The sequence below is a fragment of the Hordeum vulgare genome, chromosome 5H (genome assembly GCF_904849725.1).
Source record: "Hordeum vulgare subsp. vulgare chromosome 5H, MorexV3_pseudomolecules_assembly, whole genome shotgun sequence".
Lineage (NCBI taxonomy): Eukaryota > Viridiplantae > Streptophyta > Magnoliopsida > Poales > Poaceae > Hordeum > Hordeum vulgare.
In genome coordinates, this window is record NC_058522.1 from 465,595,817 (window position 1) to 465,617,345 (window position 21,529).

Here is a 21,529-nt window from a genome sequence, read left to right on the forward strand (position 1 = left end):
AAAAAGAGGGAGGTGGGAAGGAAGAGGAGGACTCCTCCTTCCCAAACTGAATTGTACTTGGAGTCCTCCTCCTCCTTTCGGCTGACGCCCTTGGGGCTCAAGCTAACCCCTCCCCTCCTCCTATATATACTAGAGGTTTTAGGGTTTTTGAGACACAACTTCTCCACGTGCAACTCAAACCTACACCTCGTAGCTCTTCCTCTAGATTGGATTTCTGCGGAGCTCGGGCGGAGCCCTGCTGGAATAGATCATCACCATCACCGGCGCGCCGTCACGCTGCCAGAGAACTCATCTACTTCCCAGTCTCTCTTGCTGGATCAAGAAGGCGGAGATCGTCATCGAGCTGTAGATGTGCTGAATGCGGAGGTGTCGTCCGTTCATTGCTAGATCGGAACGGATCGTGGGACAACGGTGATTTGAATCACGAAGTTGTACCACTACATCAACCGCGTTTCTTAACGCTTCCCGCTTAGCGATCTACAAGGGTATGTGGATCCGATCTCCCTCTCGTAGATGAACATCACCATGATAGGTCTTCGTGTGCGTACAAAAAAAATTGTTTCCCATGCAACGTTCCCCAACACTCCACACCGCTCCAAACGGAGATTAGCATTTGCAAGGGTATGAACTTTGGGATACATCGTCTCCGCGTGTCTTGGTTATCTCTTACCTGGGCCCATTACTTATGCACTTTACTTCGTGATAGCCATATTGTTTCATGTTATATATCTTGGTACCACTTAGTTGTTTATCTTGTTTAACATAAGTTGTTGGTGCACATAGATGAGCCTAGTTGTCTTAGGTTTTGTGTTTGACAAATTAAACACTAGTTTTATTCCGCATTTATTCAAGTTAAACCGTAATAATTTTAAAACGACTATTCATCCCCCTCTCCTTTAGGTGGCATTCACGTCCTTTCACAAGGTTGGCCAAGTATGTGAAGATATTTCAATATCTAGCATATCAAAGTAGCTTCATTAGATTGATCTAATGCTAACAAACCATAAGTTTGTAGAGTGTATTGGATGTTGTAGATTTTATCACATTGTTATATATAGGTGTATCTACACCTACAAGCCAAAAGACCATTCTCCTAAATTTGTAGAACAATGTAAAACAATTCAAAAATATTAAAAAAATAAACACATTTTTGCGTGTACGTCCCATATACTATGTTCCCTTTCACAACGATTTTTTTTGTGGCATGTATAATAAGATAAAAAATGTCTCGTGAATAGTTATAATCAAGTATCAAAAAGTCTTTTTTACACTTTTAAAATATGTTCATTTTTACCAAAACTTTATGGACGAACATATAATGTTTGGATGTACACGACGGGTTTCTTTCCCTATATTTTCTTTTCATTTTAAAACGCGCATTTTGACAATAGGCACATCTACATATATGAGACAAAGTGAATTTTCTAAGGTTAGTCAAATTTAAGCAAAATTATCTTTGTACAAACCTAAACTTCAATTATTTTGCGATGGAGTGGTTACGTCACACATACCAGCAGTCGTAGCTTGGTATCCCATATAGCAACCCAAAAATGAGAACCCACAGGCCAAGGCGAGTCAGGCGGTCAGGGCCTGCAGTACAGAAAAGGCAGGCCTAGCTAGCTCCCTGAGCCGCTAGCTACAGTCTATAGCGCTTTGGCTTGCACGGAGATGCAAGATACGATCATGAACAGTGCTAAAGTACAAGCAACAAGCAAAGCCCCACGAAGGAAAAGGCGAAACCTTGCAGCGGCAGCAGGCATCGTGAGCCTGCGAGAGAGAAAAAAAGCACCGCGTGCACCTTCTGCGGCGCCCTTGCCCTTGGCCTTGGTGCTTCTTCCCCGAGCCTCCCCGGCTGCCGAGAGCTCTGAGCCACCACGGGCGGCGTCTCTTTCACACACAAACACACACAGACTGTCTCTCCCTCTAGCTGGTAGCGGAGCTTTGCTACGTCGATCAGCGTTGTCTTATCTTGCTTTGGCGATTCTTTTTCTTTTCAGGCCAAGAAGCAGGCCAGGCTAGCCCCTGGGCAAAGCCGATCGAGCCTGGCTTTTTCCACGCACCGATCAACTAGCCTTGCGCTCGTGTCAGATGGCTGTTCTACGGTTAGTTTCAGAGGTTAGGAGGGTGTTTTTACTCTTTAGACCCAGTGTATGATCCACTGAGCGAAGTTAAGTTTCAGTAAAGTACATGGCTTGCGTGCATGCACAGCCAGCACAGTGCTTCTCCTAGGACTACGTTATCGACCTAGCTAGCTACCAGTAACAGCGAGCTAGAGGCGCTCAGCAAATAAGCAGCAAAAGGGTTCGATGCGTGGGAGGGTGGCGCAGGCCGCAGAGCAAAGTACAGCAGGAAGATACCCACGCGGCGTCTGCCATCCCCTCTCCCACTTCTCTCTCTCTCTCGCTCGCTCGCTCGCTCTCTTCCCTCCCTCCTGGAACCCCATCCTTCTCCCTCCGGTCCCTGTCGTGCGCCGTCCCCGTCCCCGTCCCCGTCCGGCCTTGCTGCGCTGCGGCTGGGGAAGGCCTGCGTTGCGTTGCTGCCAGCCCTTGCCGGGGCGGTGTCTTTTGGGGCTTTGGTGCCACCGCCACGATGATCCGGCAGGAAAGCAGCGCCCGCTTTTGGACCGGGAGGAGACGGGGCCGGGAGCTAGCCGAGGGTGAACTCACTTCGATCGCCGCGTCCTCGCTGCAGCGCTGCTTCTCCGATCTCGAGAGTGGTGTGGTGTGTGCGGTCGCGTCAACAGGGAGGGAAAGCGGAGCCTTGATTGACAAGACGATCACGGTCCTGCTAGAGCGCCGCTCGTACCACGCAGACTCGCATTGTACGTCATTTTGCTACTTTTATTTTTTTATTTTTCAAAACAGCCATTATCGATTCAACTGTAGTACAAACTTGTGCAAAGCATGCCCAACGTAATAAAAATTGAGATGACCGAACAACCATGCATCGCCACCATCGTTAGAACGATCAGTTAGCGCGCAGTTGTCGTCGCTTTCATACCAGAGCTAAACCTTACCGATGAGAGTAAGGAAGTTTTCGTGCAAGTGTCTCTAAGGATCACAGCCCTGGTGTCGTTCCTAGATGTCGCTGTTGAACCCTTGCAGCAATCTAAAACGTTTGACACCAGATCTCATCGTCGTGCATGCACAATGATAATCCCTAACACCCCCGCCCTAAGAAGGCGACTGGAATATACATCGAGGCTCTGCTAACTCCATTCCGACAGACGGATTTTCAAGAGGGATTGACGCCCGTAAGAGCAACTCAAAGATGAGCTGCCACCATACGAAGACTAAAAAAATCCTAACCTAAACTACTAGCCCGAGTCAAAGCATGAGGATTCTCCTCCACTCCACCAGCCGCTGAAGCAACATGAGAAGGGGAGGAGAATCCACGGGCTGGCCGGTGAGCGTGGCCTAGTTGAGCTGATGCAAATATGAACCGAGATGTGTGTTTGGTGGACGGTATGATATGGATGCATGAGAGATGTTATAGACAACATATGATGTTTGGTAGACTGCATTTGAGCTTAATTATGTGAATCATTTTCTTTCAATAAAAGATGTGTTTAATGAAATGGAAAACAATCAGACTGGAGGGACTAATTAAATCTACGAATGACGGGCAATAAGAGCAAGTCTAGTAGAGTCCTCAAACCCTCAAACCCTTAAAAATAACCGCTTTTTTACAGTTTTCGTTGAAAAAACGGCGTAGACTAGAACCCTTAAACCCTTAAACCCGTAAAAAAATTTAGAGGTCCAACCCTCAAACGCCATCGCAGCCTGTAGAAGTGAGGGTACTCCCCCCAACCTGCACTCCTCTTCCTCTCCAGCGCGGGAGAAAAGTTTCAGCTCCCTCCCCTCGATCCGCCGCCGCCGCCACTCCGCTCCGGCCGCCCTCCGCCGCCGCCGCCCCGCCCCGGCCGTCCCTCCGCCGCCCCGCCCCGGCTGCCCCGTCCGCAGCGCCGCCCCTGCCGCCCCGTCCGCAGCGCCGCCCCGCCCCCGCCGCCCCTCCGCAGCGCCGCCCCGCCGCAGCCCCGGCCGCCCTCCGCAGCGCCGCCGCCCCGGCCGGCCCTCCGCAGCCCCAGCCTCCCCTCCGCCGCCGCCGGCCGGCCCTCCGCAACGCCGCCCCGTCCCGGCCGCCCCTCCCAGCGCCGCCGCCCCGACCGGCCCTCCGCAGCACCGAAGATTGAGGTTTACATTTTTGCTTTTTTGCTTCATTTTTACATTTTTGCTTCATTGGCACTCACAATTGTTGCCACTCACATTGTAGATGGAGGTGAACAACGGCGACATGGACTCGTTGTCCGATGCGTCGGATTGGTCGTCATCCGACGATTCGGACATTGACGAGTTGTTGCAAGATGATAACTAGAATGATTATTCGGTGCTGTAATAATTAACTAGAATGATTATTGTTTTATGTCAAATGTGATTGAATTTGTGATATGTCATATGATGAAATGTGTGATATATGAAATGACAGTTTTAAGGTTTGGGGTTGGGGCAAAGACTAGAACACTTTTAATGACAGTTTTAAGGTTTGGGGTTTGAGGGTTCTAGTCTTTGCCCCTGTTTTTCAACCCTTAAAAGTGTCAAAAATGGGCAATTCTTAACCCTTAAAACTGATTTTACATTTAAGGGTTTGAGGGTTCTACTAGAGATGCTCTAACAACCTGAACCTTACATCCTGTCAACTCTCCTAAAGATCTCACAGATCCTACATAACCCAAAGAAATATACTACAAGAATGTACCTAACGATAATCTCGCGACAACAAATCAGAAACAAAAACGGTAGAAATCCAAAGATCAATGCTACGACATGAGCTTCCAGGTGGTCATCAAAATCAAAGACGAAATCGACATGTATCCATGCATAGATGAGCCTAAAAATCAATCTACTCGCAGACTGCAGCTACTACAGCGGGTCGTGTGGCGAGCTCCAGCTCTCGTCCGCTGGGCTGTGTGCACGTGGCTACAGCAAAGTTTGGGGGCGTTGAGGCGGCGGTGGAACCCGGTGAGTCGAGGCGGGGAGGCGAGCCCCCGCCGTGGGCGTGGAGGAGCGCCGACGACGGAGCTTCGACCGATGGAGGGCGAGAGAGCTCCAACCAGCTGCGCCCGCGGGGGCTCAGACGGCGGCGGCGACGGGTTGGTGTGCTGGATGCCTCGATCTGTGCGAGAGAGAAAGAGGATTGTGGCCGAGGCGTGGATGCAGCTGCGGGCCTGGTTACCGGATATGCCCGATTTCTGCGTTCCCCTCTGAAAAGACCTCGATGACGCCTAGAGGGGGGGTGAATAGGTTATTTAAAAACTTCTTCAGATTTGGCTTGAACCTAATGCGGAAATAAACTAAGAGGGTACTTGTCAAGCACAAATCCTAAATGCACTAGGCACTGCAACGTGTATCAACAACACGATCTACCAAGATGGACACAATGCAGTTACTAACAAGCACAAGTAAGTTACACAAACTTACTTGAGCTATATCACACGACAAGTAGGTAAATAACACAAGATACTAGATCACACTATATCAACACGATGTATCAAGGGATGTAAGTATGAACGTGTGGATATAGAGGGTATGCTTGAATGATTAATCTTGTACAAGAAATGGCCAACACAATATAATGAGCAAAAGCAATATGCAATGTATGTATGCTCAAATAACACAAGTAAACCACAAGTAAGGAGTTAGGGTTAAGGATAACCAAGGTCACTGAGACGAAGATGTATCCCGATGTTCACTTCCTTGGAGGGAAGCTAGTCACCGTTAGAGAGGTGGATGTTACCACGAAGGCACACCAACGCCACGAAGGCTCACCCTATTCTCCTTTTGAGATAACACCACGAAGGCGTTTCTCAACCACTAGTGGTAAGCCTTTGAGGTGGCTTCCAAACCATCACAAACTTTTCCGGGGGAAATCACACGGATTGATTCCTCTCCGAAGAACTCCTACCGCCTAGGAGTCTCCAACCTCCAAGAGTAACAAGATCACGGGGAATGCTCAAAACTTTCTCAAATCACAAATAGCTTGGGTTGAGAGAAGGAGAGGGAGAAGATCTATCTTTTGATTGGAACAACTCTCAAAGGGCCTCACAAATGCTCTTGGGATCTAAGATTTGGAGTGAGCAAATGTGTGTGAGGTGGAAGTGTGTTCTTATGAGGATAAGGCTGTGTTGGGCCACTCTCTCACGAAGTGGGAGGGGGTATTTATAGTGTGGAGAGAAAAAGAGCCGTTGGGGACACTTTAAGTCACACAGGGTCCGGACGTCCGAAAGTTGTCGGAAGTCCGGGCGTCCGCGAAGGGTCGGACGTCCGACAGGGGTCGGTCGTCCGAGACCTGTAGGCATGACTGGAACTCTTCTGAATTCATCAGCGGCCGGACGTCCGACCGGGGTCGGTCGTCCAAGGCCTGTAGATGCGCCCGAACATATTTGAATTCATCAGCATACGGACGTCCGGAGTGGCCCGGAAATCCGAGTTATATAGCTCAACTTCTACTGGTGGTAGGTTCCGGATTTCCGACGAGTGTCGGACATCCGGAGGGAGCCGGATTTCCGAGATATAGTGCTCACATTCTACTGGTGTTGACCTCCGGATTTCCGGAGCTTGGCCGGACGTCCGGCCCTCGGACGTCCGGAGGGACTCGGATTACCGAGGTATAGAACTCAACTTCTACTGGTGTAGGCTTCCGGATTTCCGGGACTTGGCCGGACATCCGGGCCTCGGACGTCCGGAGGGAGCCGGAAGTCCGAGTTAAAATGGCTCTGATTTCTCTGGTATAGGATGCCGGATTTCCGAGGTAGTCGGTCGTCCGGCCCTCGGACGTCCGGAGGAAGCCGGATGTCCGAGGCACTGGTTCTGTTCACAGATAACAACAAAGCAATGGAGATGTGGTCTGAGCAGAAAGTGAAGTTGTAGTTTGAGCAAGTTCATCGCAAAACCTGTGATCCCCTCTTAATAGTGCGGGATCCCTAAGGACTCAAGAATCATAAAAGAGTACTGATGATCCATACTTGAGTGTATACTTTTATTCGCTGATCATCACTCCGCACAACTAACGTCAAAGGAACTGATACCTTTGAGTTAGCCCTTTCACCTGAGCTTGATGTTGTTGCTCCTTCTTGGCTCAAGTTGAAAGCAAGGCATGATGAAGTCTTCAAGTAGCTTTCCCATACACAATGCGGAAAGCCTAGCTTATGTATTCATCTTCATTTGTCCACCATGTTAACATCCACAAGAATCAAGCATGTAGTGCTCAGGAATGCTTATCTTGATCTTGTCCTTGTTAGCACATGAGGTTGTCCTTATCAACATCCTTGTTAGCTTATGTTTCAATGGTATATTCGTGCTGATCCACTTGAACTTGCACAACACAATCTTGATGACGATCACCACTTGACGTCATCCTTCATGGGTTGTATGAGATCTTCCTTTTGACGCAAGCCCCAATGAAAGCACACCTAACCCCCACACAGGAGTCTCACAAAGACCCTGGGTTAGTACACAAACACGTAATGGACAATGCTTACCATACCATGGGATCACTTGATCCCTCTCGGTACATCTTATACGCTTTGTGTGTTGATCATCTTGATTTAATCTTTGTCTGAGATCTTGATCAACTTAGTGTTTCTATGACCATTCTTCGGATAATACCTTGAATAACATCTTGGTCATCATATAAACTCCTTGAACCCAACAGATGGACTTCAAGAAGTGCCTATGGACAAATCCTATAAATATAACTTAAGGCAACCATTAGTCCATAGGAATTGTCATCAATTACCAAAACCACATATGGAGATATATGCTCTAACAATCTCCCCCATTTTGGTAATTGGAGACAACCACTTCAAGAGAGTTTATGTAAAGAAATAACCATAACCAAGCGCACACATACAAGGTAATAATGCATGTGTGCAAGATGTAAATGCGTACGCAATAAAAGCAAAACCCTCTAAACATATACAAAGTAAACTCTCTAAACTTCTCCCCCATTGGCATCGATTGCCAAAATGGACGACAAGTTTAGAAAGCCAAAATAGTAGGTGGTCCTCCAAAAAGTGTGTACTTCTCAGCAAATGAGTGCAGAAAAATACACAAATACAATGATAAGTAGTTGGAGGAAAACAAACTATATTGAGGACCCAAAGATTGCAAATAAAAGGATCGTATGCCACAAAGACATAAAAAGATGGAGGCAAGCAATCAAAGAATTCCAGATGGAACAAATAATCATATGGTCCTTCGAACCACATGAATAAAAGATATTATGATAGAAGCAATCAATCAAAGAATTCCAGATGAAACAAACAATCATATGGTCCTCCGAACCACATGAATAAAAGATATTATGATAGAGGCAACATAGTGCTTTATCAAAAGCTAGAGAAGCTCCCCATGATTTGTGCACTAATATGAGATTTTTGTATTTGACACAGGTGCACAAAATAGGATCGTTGCTCCCCCAGAATTAATAGAAACACACAACGAGTGCAAGAAGATAGATGAGACAATAGGCATATCAATTTCACAAAACTGATGGTTGAGCAACATGTAAAGGAAGCAACTTAAGAATAAGCTCAACCAAAGTAATGTGTGTGAGTCATGGCAAAACACTTGAGAAGACTTAAGATAAGGATGAGCATTGCTCATCAACATAGTCTTGATGAAAATGAGATACAAAGTGCAAGACATATCATTCCCACACACACATACTAGAAAATGGGTTCACAAGCTTACTAATAAACAAAATAAGAACCAACGCTTGTGACAACCCATTGTGAAGATAGGAAGTAAGAATCTTGTCAAGAGGAGGGATACTAATTGAAAATGGCAAAACCCTCATAAAGACAAGCATGAGGAAAATTAATCTTCACGGCCAAAAAGTGCACCAAGATGTAGGAAAATAAGATACGCACTCAAAACAAATCCTTTCACGTTGCCACCAAAACCGAAAAAGGAAATGCAGCGATGGACGTGAAAGAAAAGAGGATATCAATTAGAGAGATAACTTCTCTCATGTGACCAAGATTCTAAGTAGAAGACAATCATGATGATATATATATCCACAAAGAAGGATGTACACACGAAATGGTTACAAGAAGGAAGAACACTAGATATCCAAAAAGGGAAGTCATAAATATATCAATGAGATCTTTTGCTTGGAAGCATAGCACATGGCCTAATATTTTCTTATTGTATAATATGAACTTCCAACATACGAACATCAAAGACATCCCAACTAGCAGTAAGACATCATCGTTCGGATGCTTTGAGAAGGCAAACAAGTACTACAAGAACGAATCAAGAGATTCATGCCATGATGCAACCTGGAAAAGAAAAGATAGGTTGGGTCCTTTGCAAGAAAAGAATGCATGAAGTGGATACTTGTTACCGAGACAACATTGGATTGATGTAGTAGATAGTTGTTCTTTGATCATCCTAACTTGGCTCCAATAATCACATGAGCTCAACATCTTCCTTATAGGTGAGCCGAGCATCCAATGCATCTCCAGTTGTTCCTGGAACAACAAAAACAAACAAAATGCTGCCCAAACTCATTGGGACCAAAGAGTTAGAAAACCAGCAATACATAGGACAAACTCCACATACATATGTGCATATAGATATGAATTTGAATTTCATGCACACTTTTAGCCAATTCATGACAAGGTGGAGTTTCCCCTATATATTGGGTCAAAGAAGGAAAGCAAGCAAAAGAAGTTGTATATAGTAGCTAGATACGCATGCTCAAGACTCTTAAGAATCAACTCAACACAAAGTTGATAAGTCACCAAAAGACAAGATATCAAGTGATAATAAGATCCTAAAACAAAAGATCTATCACTTGAAGGATATCAATTAAAAGATACCTCAAGGAATGAGATATCCATTGACACATGCCAAATAGAAGGCAACAAGAAACCAATTTAAGGAAAACAAACACGAGGTTTCTAGTTCCCAAAAGAGAGCTAGGTTCCAACAAACCAAGCCCTCGGCAAATTTTCATGATGGCACAAAGCATCAGAAAGAGCAAAACTTGCCTCCCATCAACACACACTTGATGGGGATCAAAAGATTTTATGATGGGTGAATAAAGAGAGTGTTCTAAAGAAAATAGGATAGCTCCCCCAAGGGACGTGCATTATATAGAATTTGCATTTAAATACAAAATGCACACGATGGGATCATCACTTTCTCTATATCTATAAAAGCACTAGACAGGTTAGAATAAATCCATAAGAGGCAAGGAAGACAAACGAAACACAAAATCTAATGTAAAGATGATTAGCAATTCCAATCACATGACGGGAATACCAATTGTCAAGGACAAGAAGTATTTTCGAAATGATACTCATTGATAGATCACAAATATATCCAAGATCATCTTTACCCATAAAACGCAAGCAAATGACACTTGTAGAGACAACATGCCACCTAGGAATAGGATAATTTACAATATCAACACTAAGTGGCAACACCTCAAATGTATACATTTTCTAGGTTTGTAATATGCACATAGCATATTACTCCCCCATAATGTGATAAACCAACAATATTAACAAGTGGCAAATTGAAACCAACAAGAGATAATTAATGGACCATATAGAATTTGAATTTCTCATGAGTAAGACATACCACATAGAAACTAGATAATCTTGAAGTATCAAAACTAAGTGGTATTCCCCATGTATACACATTTATAGGATTGAGAGGTGTGCAAAGCACATCACTCCCCCACAATGGGATAATCCATTAATCTCTCACAAGAGCCAACAAAAATACAAGCAAGACACAAAAGGCTCAATACAAGACTCACATGTACATGATACGCAAACCAACATACCCCTACTCGATTACTCAAGATAAGCAAGTTGGAAGCACAACATATACAAACGCATGCAAGGTACAAAACCACAACATGCAAAGGGTCAAGCACCTAACAATGTAAATATTTTAAGTATAAGTTACCGTAAGGAGGCACATTGGATATAAGATAGAAACTCGACAATCCAAATGACTTGGCTTGAGATAATATGAATGATGAAGACCCCTTAATTCTTCATTATGTATCCAAGTCTCTAATGTCCTCCATAGTCACCTATTGATCAAGTTTGAGCTTGTTGGTCCCCAACTACGTTGGGTCCTAAGAGGTTAATCACAATAGGCTTGGCAACCCAAATGGTTCTTTTCTTTACACCATTTTGAGTACCAACAAACTTGGCAAACACATTGCCAACCTTATCCTTCCCAAGGGAATAGGTATCATCAATAGTGATTGGGTTGGATAAGTTACCTCTCGTGCAAGACGAAGCAACGTGACCCTTCTCACGACATAAGTAGCAACATCTACCCTTTGTTTTCTTCCTAGTTGATTTATCACCTTGGGGAGTGTTGGTTTGGGTCTTATTGGGAAGAGGCCTTCCTTCAACTTGTAGTTGAATATGTGATTGAGTTTGTGGCCGCTTCCCTTGTTGCTTGTGACTTTGAGACTTCGTCTTTAGAGGGCAAGATCTAACATGGTGCCCTTTAACTTTGCACTTGAAGCAAATGATTTTGGCTGAATTCTTGACTTGTTCTAGGCCCCTCTTGTTCTTGTTTGAGTTTACTCCAAACTCATTTTTGTCATTCGGAGATGTTTGCTCACACGGGACGTTGTTGAGTGTGGGCATCCCTTCATGACACTGTTCCAAGTCTTTCTTCAAAGAAGTGACTTGGGCCTTGAGCTCTTTGATTTCCTCTGCACGGTTAGTATCAATGCAAGTGCTGGAGGAAGTGTAAGCTTCAATGTTAGAGCAACAAGGCAAGTAAAGTAATTCATCACACGAGGTAGCAACATTATGAGTAGACGAATTACGAGGACTAGCACATGGAAATATAGTACTTTGACCAGAAGTAGTGCCATTGTCCACATGAGGCTCGCTTGATGTTACCTTGGTGATGATAGCCTCATGAGCTAACTTTTGCACATTATGGGATGTTAGAAGATCGGCATGAGAGCTTGTGAGCATTACATGGTTTTCTTCCAACTTCCCATAATTGCTAGTTAGTAAATCAAGTTGAGCACGTAGCTCAACATTCTCCTTCAATGTTGATACTTCAAATGAGGTAGAGTTAGATGTACAAGTATCATCAACAATATGAGAGGAGTAAGTAGCAAATAGAGACTTCTCATGAGTAGATTGAAGCTCCTCATAGATCTTAGAGGTTTTGATGAGCTCTCCCTTGACATTATTGCATTCAAGGAGAAGGACCTCAAAATCCTTTTTAAGTTTATCATGAGTAACTTCAATCTCTCCTTTTGAAGATCTTAAGTCTCTACATGCTTGATGACTCTTCTCAAGTTCATGTTCAAGTTGTTCACTTTTAGCTTGTTCATGATTAAGTGAATCATTACAATTTTGAAAGTAAGCAAGAACATCTTGGAATCTTTGAAGAGCGTTATTTTTAGCTTTATGAAGAATTTTACTGATCACATAGATATTTTCAGTCAAGTCATCATCATCATCCTCATCGCAAATATCATCGTTATTGCACAGGGAAGATGATACCTCATTATTACCTCTTGGCATGAGGCACATGTGAACTGGAGGAGTTGATGATGATTCTTTTGGTGAATCAGATTCTTCATTAGTCAAAGGTACTTCATATTTCTTGATTTCCCCTAAATGATTAGTCATAGAACAACTAGGGAGAAACAAGATATTTTGATCAAGAGGACACGAGGAAGCAGGCATATCACCACAAACATTTGTCGAGGGATCTTTAGGTGAAATGCATGAACTATCAGCACAATAATTCACACTATGTGTGGTGCTAGATATGCTCGTGTCCATAGAGGCTATGACATTTTCATCAACATATATTTCTTCACTCACCATGTCATTACCTTGTGAGATTGAAGATGCTGAGGTGTGCAAGCAATCGGATATGGAAGTAGTGGTGGAATCTTTAAGGTCGAAAAGAGTGAAGAGCTCATGCACCAACTCCTTCATCATAATACCGTCTTCATCAAGATTGGACCCATCATATATATCTTCAAGTTTAGTCCAAACTTCATGAGCTGACTTGCAAGTCGAGATAGACTTAAACACTTCAGGACTTATAGTTCGATGAATGGCAAGAAAAGCCTCACAAGCAAGATACATCTCATTAGTAGATGAAGATGCATCATCCTTTTTGTCGGCAATCCCTACAAGAACAATTCGTAAAGTATTTGGGCCCATGGCCCGAAAGTGATGAAGCATACGAATTCTCCATAGGGTATAATTTGTGCCATCAAAGTCAAAGATGCCATTGTGCACTAATCCAATAGTCGACATTGATACTCTCTAGGTCGTGAAACCTAATTAAAGAGAGACCTAGCTCTGATACCAATTGAAAAGACCTCGATGACGCCTAGAGGGGGGTGAATAGGCTATGTAAAAACTTCTTTAGATTTGGCTTGAACCTAATGCGGAAATAAACTAAGAGGGTACTTGTCAAGCACAAATCCTAAATGCACTAGGCACTGCAACGTGTATCAACAACACGATCTACCAAGATGGACACAATGCAGTTACTAACAAGCACAAGTAAGTTACACAAACTTACTTGAGCTATATCACACGACAAGTAGGTAAATAACACAAGATACTAGATCACACTATATCAACACGATGTATCAAGGGATGTAAGTATGAACGTGTGGATATAGAGGGTATGCTTGAATGATTAATCTTGTACAAGAAATGGCCAACACAATATAATGAGCAAAAGCAATATGCAATGTATGTATGCTCAAATAACACAAGTAAACCACAAGTAAGGAGTTAGGGTTAAGGATAACCAAGGTCACTGAGACGAAGATGTATCCCGATGTTCACTTCCTTGGAGGGAAGCTAGTCACCGTTAGAGAGGTGGATGTTACCACGAAGGCACACCAACGCCACGAAGGCTCACCCTATTCTCCCTTTGAGATAACACCACGAAGGCGTTTCTCAACCACTAGTGGTAAGCCTTTGAGGTGGCTTCCAAACCATCACAAACTTTTCCGGGGGAAATCACACGGATTGATTCCTCTCCGAAGAACTCCTACCGCCTAGGAGTCTCCAACCTCCAAGAGTAACAAGATCATGGGGAATGCTCAAAACTTGCTCAAATCACAAATAGCTTGGGTTGAGAGAAGGAGAGGGAGAAGATCTATCTTTTGATTGGAACAACTCTCAAAGGGGCTCACAAATGCTCTTGGGATCTAAGATTTGGAGTGAGCAAATGTGTGTGAGGTGGAAGTGTGTTCTTATGAGGATAAGACTGTGTTGGGCCACTCTCTCACGAAGTGGGAGGGGGTATTTATAGTGTGGAGAGAAAAAGAGCCGTTGGGGACACTTTAAGTCACACACGGTCCGGACGTCCGACAGTTGTCGGAAGTCCGGGCGTCCGCGAAGGGTCGGACGTCCGACAGGGGTCGGTCGTCCGAGACCTGTAGGCATGACTGGAACTGTTCTGAATTCATCAGCGGCCGGACGTCCGACCGGGGTCGGTCGTCCAAGGCCTGTAGATGCGCCCGAACATATTTGAATTCATCAGCATACGAACGTCCGGAGTGGCTCGGAAATCCGAGTTATATAGCTTAACTTCTACTGGTGGTAGGTTCCGGATTTCCGACGAGTGTCGGACGTCCGGCGCTCGGACGTCCGGAGGGAGTCGGATTTCCAAGATATAATGCACACATTCTACTGGTGTTGACCTCCGGATTTCCGGAGCTTGGCCGGACGTCCGGCCCTCGGACGTCCGGAGGGACTCGGATTACCGAGATATAGAACTCAACTTCTACTGGTGTAGGCTTCCGGATTTCCGAGACTTGGCCGGACATCCGGGCCTCGGACGTCCGGAGGGAGCCGGAAGTCCGAGTTAAAATGGCTCTGATTTCTCTGGTATAGGATGCCGGATTTCCGAGGTAGTCGGTCGTCTGGCCCTCGGACGCCCGGAGAAAGCCGGATGTCCGAGGCACTGGTTCTGTTCACAGATAACAGCAAAGCAGTGGAGATGTGGTCTGAGCAGAAAGTGAAGTTGTAGTTTGAGCAAGTTCATCGCAAAACCTGTGATCCCCTCTTAATAGTGCGGGATCCCTAAGGACTCAAGAATCATAAAAGAGTACTGATGATCCATACTTGAGTGTATACTTTTATTCGCTGATCATCACTCCGCACAACTAACGTCAAAGGAACTGATACCTTTAAGTTAGCCCTTTCACCTGAGCTTGATGTTGTTGTTCCTTCTTGGCTCAAGTTGAAATCAAGGCATGATGAAGTCTTTAAGTAGCTTTCCCATACACAATGCGGAAAGCCTAGCTTATGTATTCATCTTCATTTGTCCACCATGTGAACATCCACAAGAATCAAGCATGTAGTGCTCAGGAATGCTTATCTTGATCTTGTCCTTGTTAGCACATGAGGTTGTCCTTATCAACATCCTTGTTAGCTTATGTTTCAATGGTATATTCGTGTTGATCCACTTGAACTTGCACAACACAATCTTGATGACGATCACCACTTGACGTCATCCTTCATGGGTTGTATGAGATCTTCCTTTTGACGCAAGCCCCAATGAAAGCACACCTAACCCCCACACAGGAGTCTCACAAAGACCATGGGTTAGTACACAAACACGTAATGGACAATGCTTACCATACCATGGGATCACTTGATCCCTCTCGGTACATCTTATACGCTTTGTGTGTTGATCATCTTGATTTACTCTTTGTCTGAGATCTTGATCAACTTAGTGTTTCTATGACCATTTTTGGATAATACCTTGAATAACATCTTGGTCATCATATAAACTCCTTGAACCCAACAGATGGACTTCAAGAAGTGCCTATGGACAAATCCTATAAATATAATTTAAGGCAACCATTAGTCCATAGGAATTGTCATCAATTACCAAAACCACATATGGAGATGTATGCTCTAACACCCTCAGCCTGGCGGAGCGGGCTCCTTTTGCATGGATCGGGCCAGGCCGAGGACGTTGTGCAGGAAACCAATCACACTGCAATTTGCACGACGGATGCGAGCTAGGTGCGGGCCACTCATCCAAACACGCCCAGGATTCTCCTTCCCTCCACCAGCCGCTGAAGCAACATGAAAATGGGAGGAGAATCCACGGGCTGGCCGGTGCAGCTTGGAGGAGAGGAGAACTTTTCCTTGTAGGAAAGAAAAATAAGTGTCGTGAAGGAGAAGTCGGAGAAGAGGAAAATCCATGAGCTAGTCGGTGAACGTTGAAGGGGAGGAGAACTTTCCCCTACAGGTAAAGAAAAAGAAGGACCATTTTGCTATTTCTAAGTCTAAGACTAAAAAAGTCGTGTTATTTCCAAAGGGTTGTCAGATCTATCTATCAATCTATGGTACAAACGCCCCTAAACAGTAAGAAGTAACAAAATTATCAAGATCTCTAGATCGATGGTGTTCTTCTCTCAAACAAGTCGATGGCTCACTGTCGTTATTTTCTCTCCTTCGCTTGAGTTAGCGTCATTGGCTTTTAGCACAGTCTCTAGTCATCAATGGCGTGTTCCTACCAGATCAATACCATGGAGAAAACACCTCACAATTGTTATCATTGCAAGATGCTCATATCCAAGATCGCATCGTTCAGAAAAGAAGTGTCTCCTAAGAGCCCCTAAGCTAGAAAAACTAAAACTACATCTAGTAGATTTGGGCCTCCCCGCACTCCAATATCAATGGGATTTGGGGGTAGGGAGGACCTATCGACGGAAGGGTGACGACGCTAGGGTTTGGAGATGAGAGAACCTGTTCATGTGACCAAACCTCACCTAAGACTCATTATTTGAAATAGAAGATATGTGCAAATACAAAAGTTCGAGAAAATATTGATTATCGATTATCAACAACAAAGGCGTCATTGCTTCACATGATTTGTAGAACAAGGAAACATATGAAAAACATGAATGAGTGGCATGTCCACTTGAATACTACGTGATTAATAGATTGTTTGATTGTATGCATGAACAATGTTCGATTCTTAACATGAGGTTGGAGTGGATGATTTTTTTTCTTATGAAAACTACTCCCTTCTACACAGGGAGTAGTATAAATAAATCCTAAGATCTATTTTTTTCTATGGATAGTAATCCTATAAATCAAACAACAGACGTAGAAAACAAATCCTAAGAATTAGAATCGTCTAGAATTCCTTTAGGAATCCTTTGAATCAAAGAGGGCCCAACTGATGCTATGTTTGGAACAAAGGATTTTCACATGAATTTTAGGAATGCACTCTTATAGGATTTGTTTCTAAGGTGAATTTTGGTTTGTAGGCTTGGAGAATTCCTATAGGAATACTTCACTTCCTACATCTTATGGAGGATTCTAAACTTTTGGTCAAACACCATGTGTTTCACCTCAGAGTGTGTTCATGTAGTTAGTTTATAAAATAAAACCTAGTCCATGAACTCAACCGACTTCTACCATCGGCTAGTTTTTTTTAATAGAAATACTCCATAACACTTCCAATGTCCAAGTTTATTGCCCCCCCCCCCCTCTCTCTTTCTGAGCCTAGTTTTAACCAAAATTTGACTAATAAATTATGGGTTATAGTATGTCGCAAAAAGTATGTGATTGAAAAATCCGTTCGAACAAGAATTCGGTAACAATAATGTTTGTGGCATATAACTCATATTTGCAAGTCAAAATTAGTTTCGAAATTTGAGGCGGACTAATAAACCCGTATGAGGGAAATGTATGTAAATGGTTGAATTTTTTCAAATTTCATCCTACGTGGACGATGCAGTTGATTGATACTACTACTACATGGTGAATGCTGGCTCTAAAATCAATGGTATCATTCAGGCCAATGTCTTGTCATCGGTGTATATACTATACCGACTTCAACTCAAAGGCTAATCACAGTTCTGACCCACATCCATAGAACAAATTTCTACATACGATCACGACGGGGTAACAACCAGCACGCTTTGCGTTCATCGCAGCCTTCCTGTTCCGTTGGCTTGGCTAGCATCTTCTTCTTTTTTGCAAGTGCGTATATACTGGAGTATAGTAGAGCAAAAGTAGGAAACACGGCTTATGGGGAGAAGGCTGAATGACCCATACGGTAGAGAACCACAAATCAATGGCTCCATGGAACGGAATGGGCACGCCTGCAGTGCACTTCACCTCCCCCATTATGTGGTACGGAGCAGTATTTAGCCTCTCAATTATCAGCATAGTGGTACCACAAAAGAGTATGGTGTCAAAATAGTTGTACATGTACAACTTGCAGCTGGTTGGGGCTAGCTAGCTAGTAGAACTAATCTTGGTGCTTGTGCAAAACAAAACAAACGAAGTACAACAAAATACTGGCACGGGAACTATATCAAAGAGGAGCATTCTCAGCTGCTACATCTGGTTAGGTTGAGATTGCCAAAGACAGATAATAATGGGCATGCAGCTTGCACGAAAACGCAGATTGACAGTATCAGTTTCCCGTACGGATGCGGATCAATGTCGATATCAGAAGTAGAAGCCCAAGAAATTAAAACAGAGAGTTAAACCCTAAGGTGCGGCTAAAGGTTAATGCAGATCTAGCAAGTAGGCGGCGCGTGCAATGAACCTTGCAGGATGCAGGCAATCTGGAAGAAGGGCGTACACATTCTCTCTGATCAGTACGGCGGCGGTGGCGGTTGGTGCGGTGCGCGAGCAGCAGGCGGCCACATCACTTCTTGCGGCTGCGGGTGGCAGGCGTAGACGGGCACGCCACAGGGTTCCACCGGCTGTGCTGCCGACGGGGTCACGTGCGGCCGTTGGTGACGCTGCTCTTGCGGCTCCGGCTGGTGCTGGCGGGCGCGGTGTTCGTCCGCGTCCGCGCTGCCGGAGAGCGACGCGGAGACGGGCATCGGCGCGCCGTCGTCTGCGGGGAGGCGGTGGAAGGTGGGGTTCGTGAAGGCGGCGGCGACGATGACGATTGTTGTCGCGGCGTAGAGCGGGCCCACGACTGCGCCTCCGACGATCTGGCCGTGCGGGCCGGCGAGCGAGATGGAGAGCCCGGCAGCGACGGCCGCGGCCTGGGGCGCCGCGGCGGCCATGGCCGGGGGCAAGAAGGTGGCGGAGATGGACAGGATCTCGAACCGGCCCTGGAAGACGATGACGGCCGGGGCAGCACCGGGCGCCGTGGGGCAGGGGTGGCGGAGCGAGACGTTGCCGACGGCGCCGGTGCCGGCGAGCACGCAGATCCCGAGGTTGCGGCGTCTCGCGAAGCGCGCCAGCGCCTCGGCGACGTCGCGGCCCCCGGGGATCTCGATCACGTGCGGACGCATCGCCGCCGCGGGCTCCGCCTCCCGCGTGATCACCACCGGCGGCTTGGGCTTGTTCTTGGACCCCGGCGGCCGCCCCCTCCGCTTCTTGGCCACCTCGATGCTCGACCCGTCGCCAACGCCGCCGCATGAAACCAGCTGGGAGCCGGCCGCACTGCCCCCAGGCTCCTTCATCTCGGCGGTACCCCGGCTGTCCACCTCATCAGAGAAGCACTCCAGCTGCTGCTGCTGCTGCTGCTGGTCACCGTGGCCGGCATGGCGGGGGTGCATCGGCAGCGGCGTCGCGAACCTTATGTCCGGTACGTCCTTGCGCTCCTGGTACATGCCCTCCTTGCTCATGCCCGCCTTGCCAAAGGACATGGAGAAGGGAAGCTCACTTGGTCGCGAATGATGAGCGTAGCAGTACTCCGAATCTCCGATGCGGCTGCTAGAGAGAGCAGGGGGTGAGGACTCAGGAGCAAGTTGGGCGCGGCAAGTGGCGATGCTAGTCGTGGGTGTTCTCTGGAGTTGGGAACGGGATGGATGGAGCTAGCGGTCGTCGATAAGAAAGTGATATGGGGGTGGGCTGGCTGGCTAGCTGCAGTAGGAACATGACAGGATGAGCCTGAGCAGCGGAGGCGGTGCCACACTGCCACCGTTGGCGAGATAGACTGGTAGGGTGTTCCCTTTTATCCTTTTGTCTTTTTCACGCCGGTGTCCATATTTTTGTTTGTTTGGGCGTGCCTATCCACTGCCTAGCCGGAGAGAGCAAGGCCACACCCTAAACTAACACAAGTTAAATTCGCAGTACAAAAATGGTGGGTAATTTTTTTACACAGTACAGACGCAAACGTTCATATACATGCGCATACACTCTCATATCTATGAACATACATTCGCACATCCTATCTTTATGAGCACCTCCGAGAGACTGAACCGACATGTCATCTTGATATTTACGAAGTCATCATAGACGCGCCGTGAACATCTCCTCCCACTGAAAGCGTATCGCCGGAAATCCTGAAGTAAATTCAGAAATAATGTAAGCATTAGGACTTGAACCCTGGTAGGATAGGGATACCACGGTCCATCTAAACATTCAATCACAAGTTGATTTGCTGGTGGGTAATTTGTTGATATCCTTACTCCTTCGTATTCCATATTTTCTTCATGATGGTATATACATAGTTTGATTCAGAAGCCAGGGTTATTCTCCTTTGAAAAAATATATTTCTTATAAATTAAATCTGACACATATTAAATCTCTCGTCGACGAAGGTGTTGGATTGCATACAGCCAAAAGTATCACGGTGATAAATGAGAACTTGTGTGCACCTTTCTCCGAGAAGGAATTATCAGATGCGCTATTTTAGATTGGTCCCCTAAAAGCGTCAGGTAAGGATGGTTTTTCGGCATGTTTTTATCACCGTAATTGGGCTGTTTTGAAGGTCCATATTATTGCTGCGGTATTGGGAATTTTCAAACAAGGATCATGCCCGAAGGTGTAAATGATACATCGATTATTCTAATTCCCAAAATTCCCCACCCAAAGGAGCTAATGGATTTTAGGCCAATTAATCTATGTAATGTGCTCTATAAAATTGTCTTTTAAGTGTTTGGTCAATCGTCTTCGTCCTATCTTGTCGGAATTAATTTCGGAGAACCAAAGTGCCTTTATACCTGGACGATTGATCTCAGAAAATTCGATCATTGCTTTCGAGTGCATTGATTATATTCAATCTTTGAAGTCTAATTCGCCAGCATGTTGTGCTTATAAGTTTGATCTTTCTAAGGCTTATGACCGTGTGGATTGGAAGTTTCTGGAAAATGCCCTAATTGAGTGGGGTTTCTTAAGTAAGTGGATTTCATGGTTAATGTCATGTGTGTGCTCTGTGAGATATTCAGTGAAATTCAATGGCAAGCTCTTGGATTCTTTCACACCATCACGAGGTCTTCGTCAAGGTGATCCATTATCGTCGTTTCTCTTTCTCTTTGTAGCTGATGCTTTGTCTCCTCTTGTCAACAAGGCTGTTATGGAGGGAGGCTTGGATGGTGTCACGATATGCCGACGTGCTCCTGTGATATCTTATTTATTATTTGCGGATGTTCTTTTTTGTTTTTCCAGGCCAATGAACAACAAGCTAGAATTGTGAAAGGTTTGTTGAACACTGATGCAGCAGCTATACGTCAACTTATTAACCCTTCGAAGTGTTCCATCCTTTTCTATGAA

The 21,529-nt window shown here is 45.3% G+C and overlaps 1 protein-coding gene across 1 annotated transcript; it reads right to left on the minus strand.

Moving 5' to 3' along the window:
- Window positions 1-18,354: 18,354 nt before the first annotated feature.
- Window positions 18,355-20,031, minus strand: LOC123395484 (AT-hook motif nuclear-localized protein 17-like). The gene has a single exon (XM_045090489.1). The coding sequence runs from the start codon at window positions 19,678-19,680 to the stop codon at window positions 18,670-18,672; it is 1,011 nt and encodes a 336-aa protein (XP_044946424.1). The 5' UTR covers window positions 19,681-20,031; the 3' UTR covers window positions 18,355-18,669.
- Window positions 20,032-21,529: the final 1,498 nt, after the last annotated feature.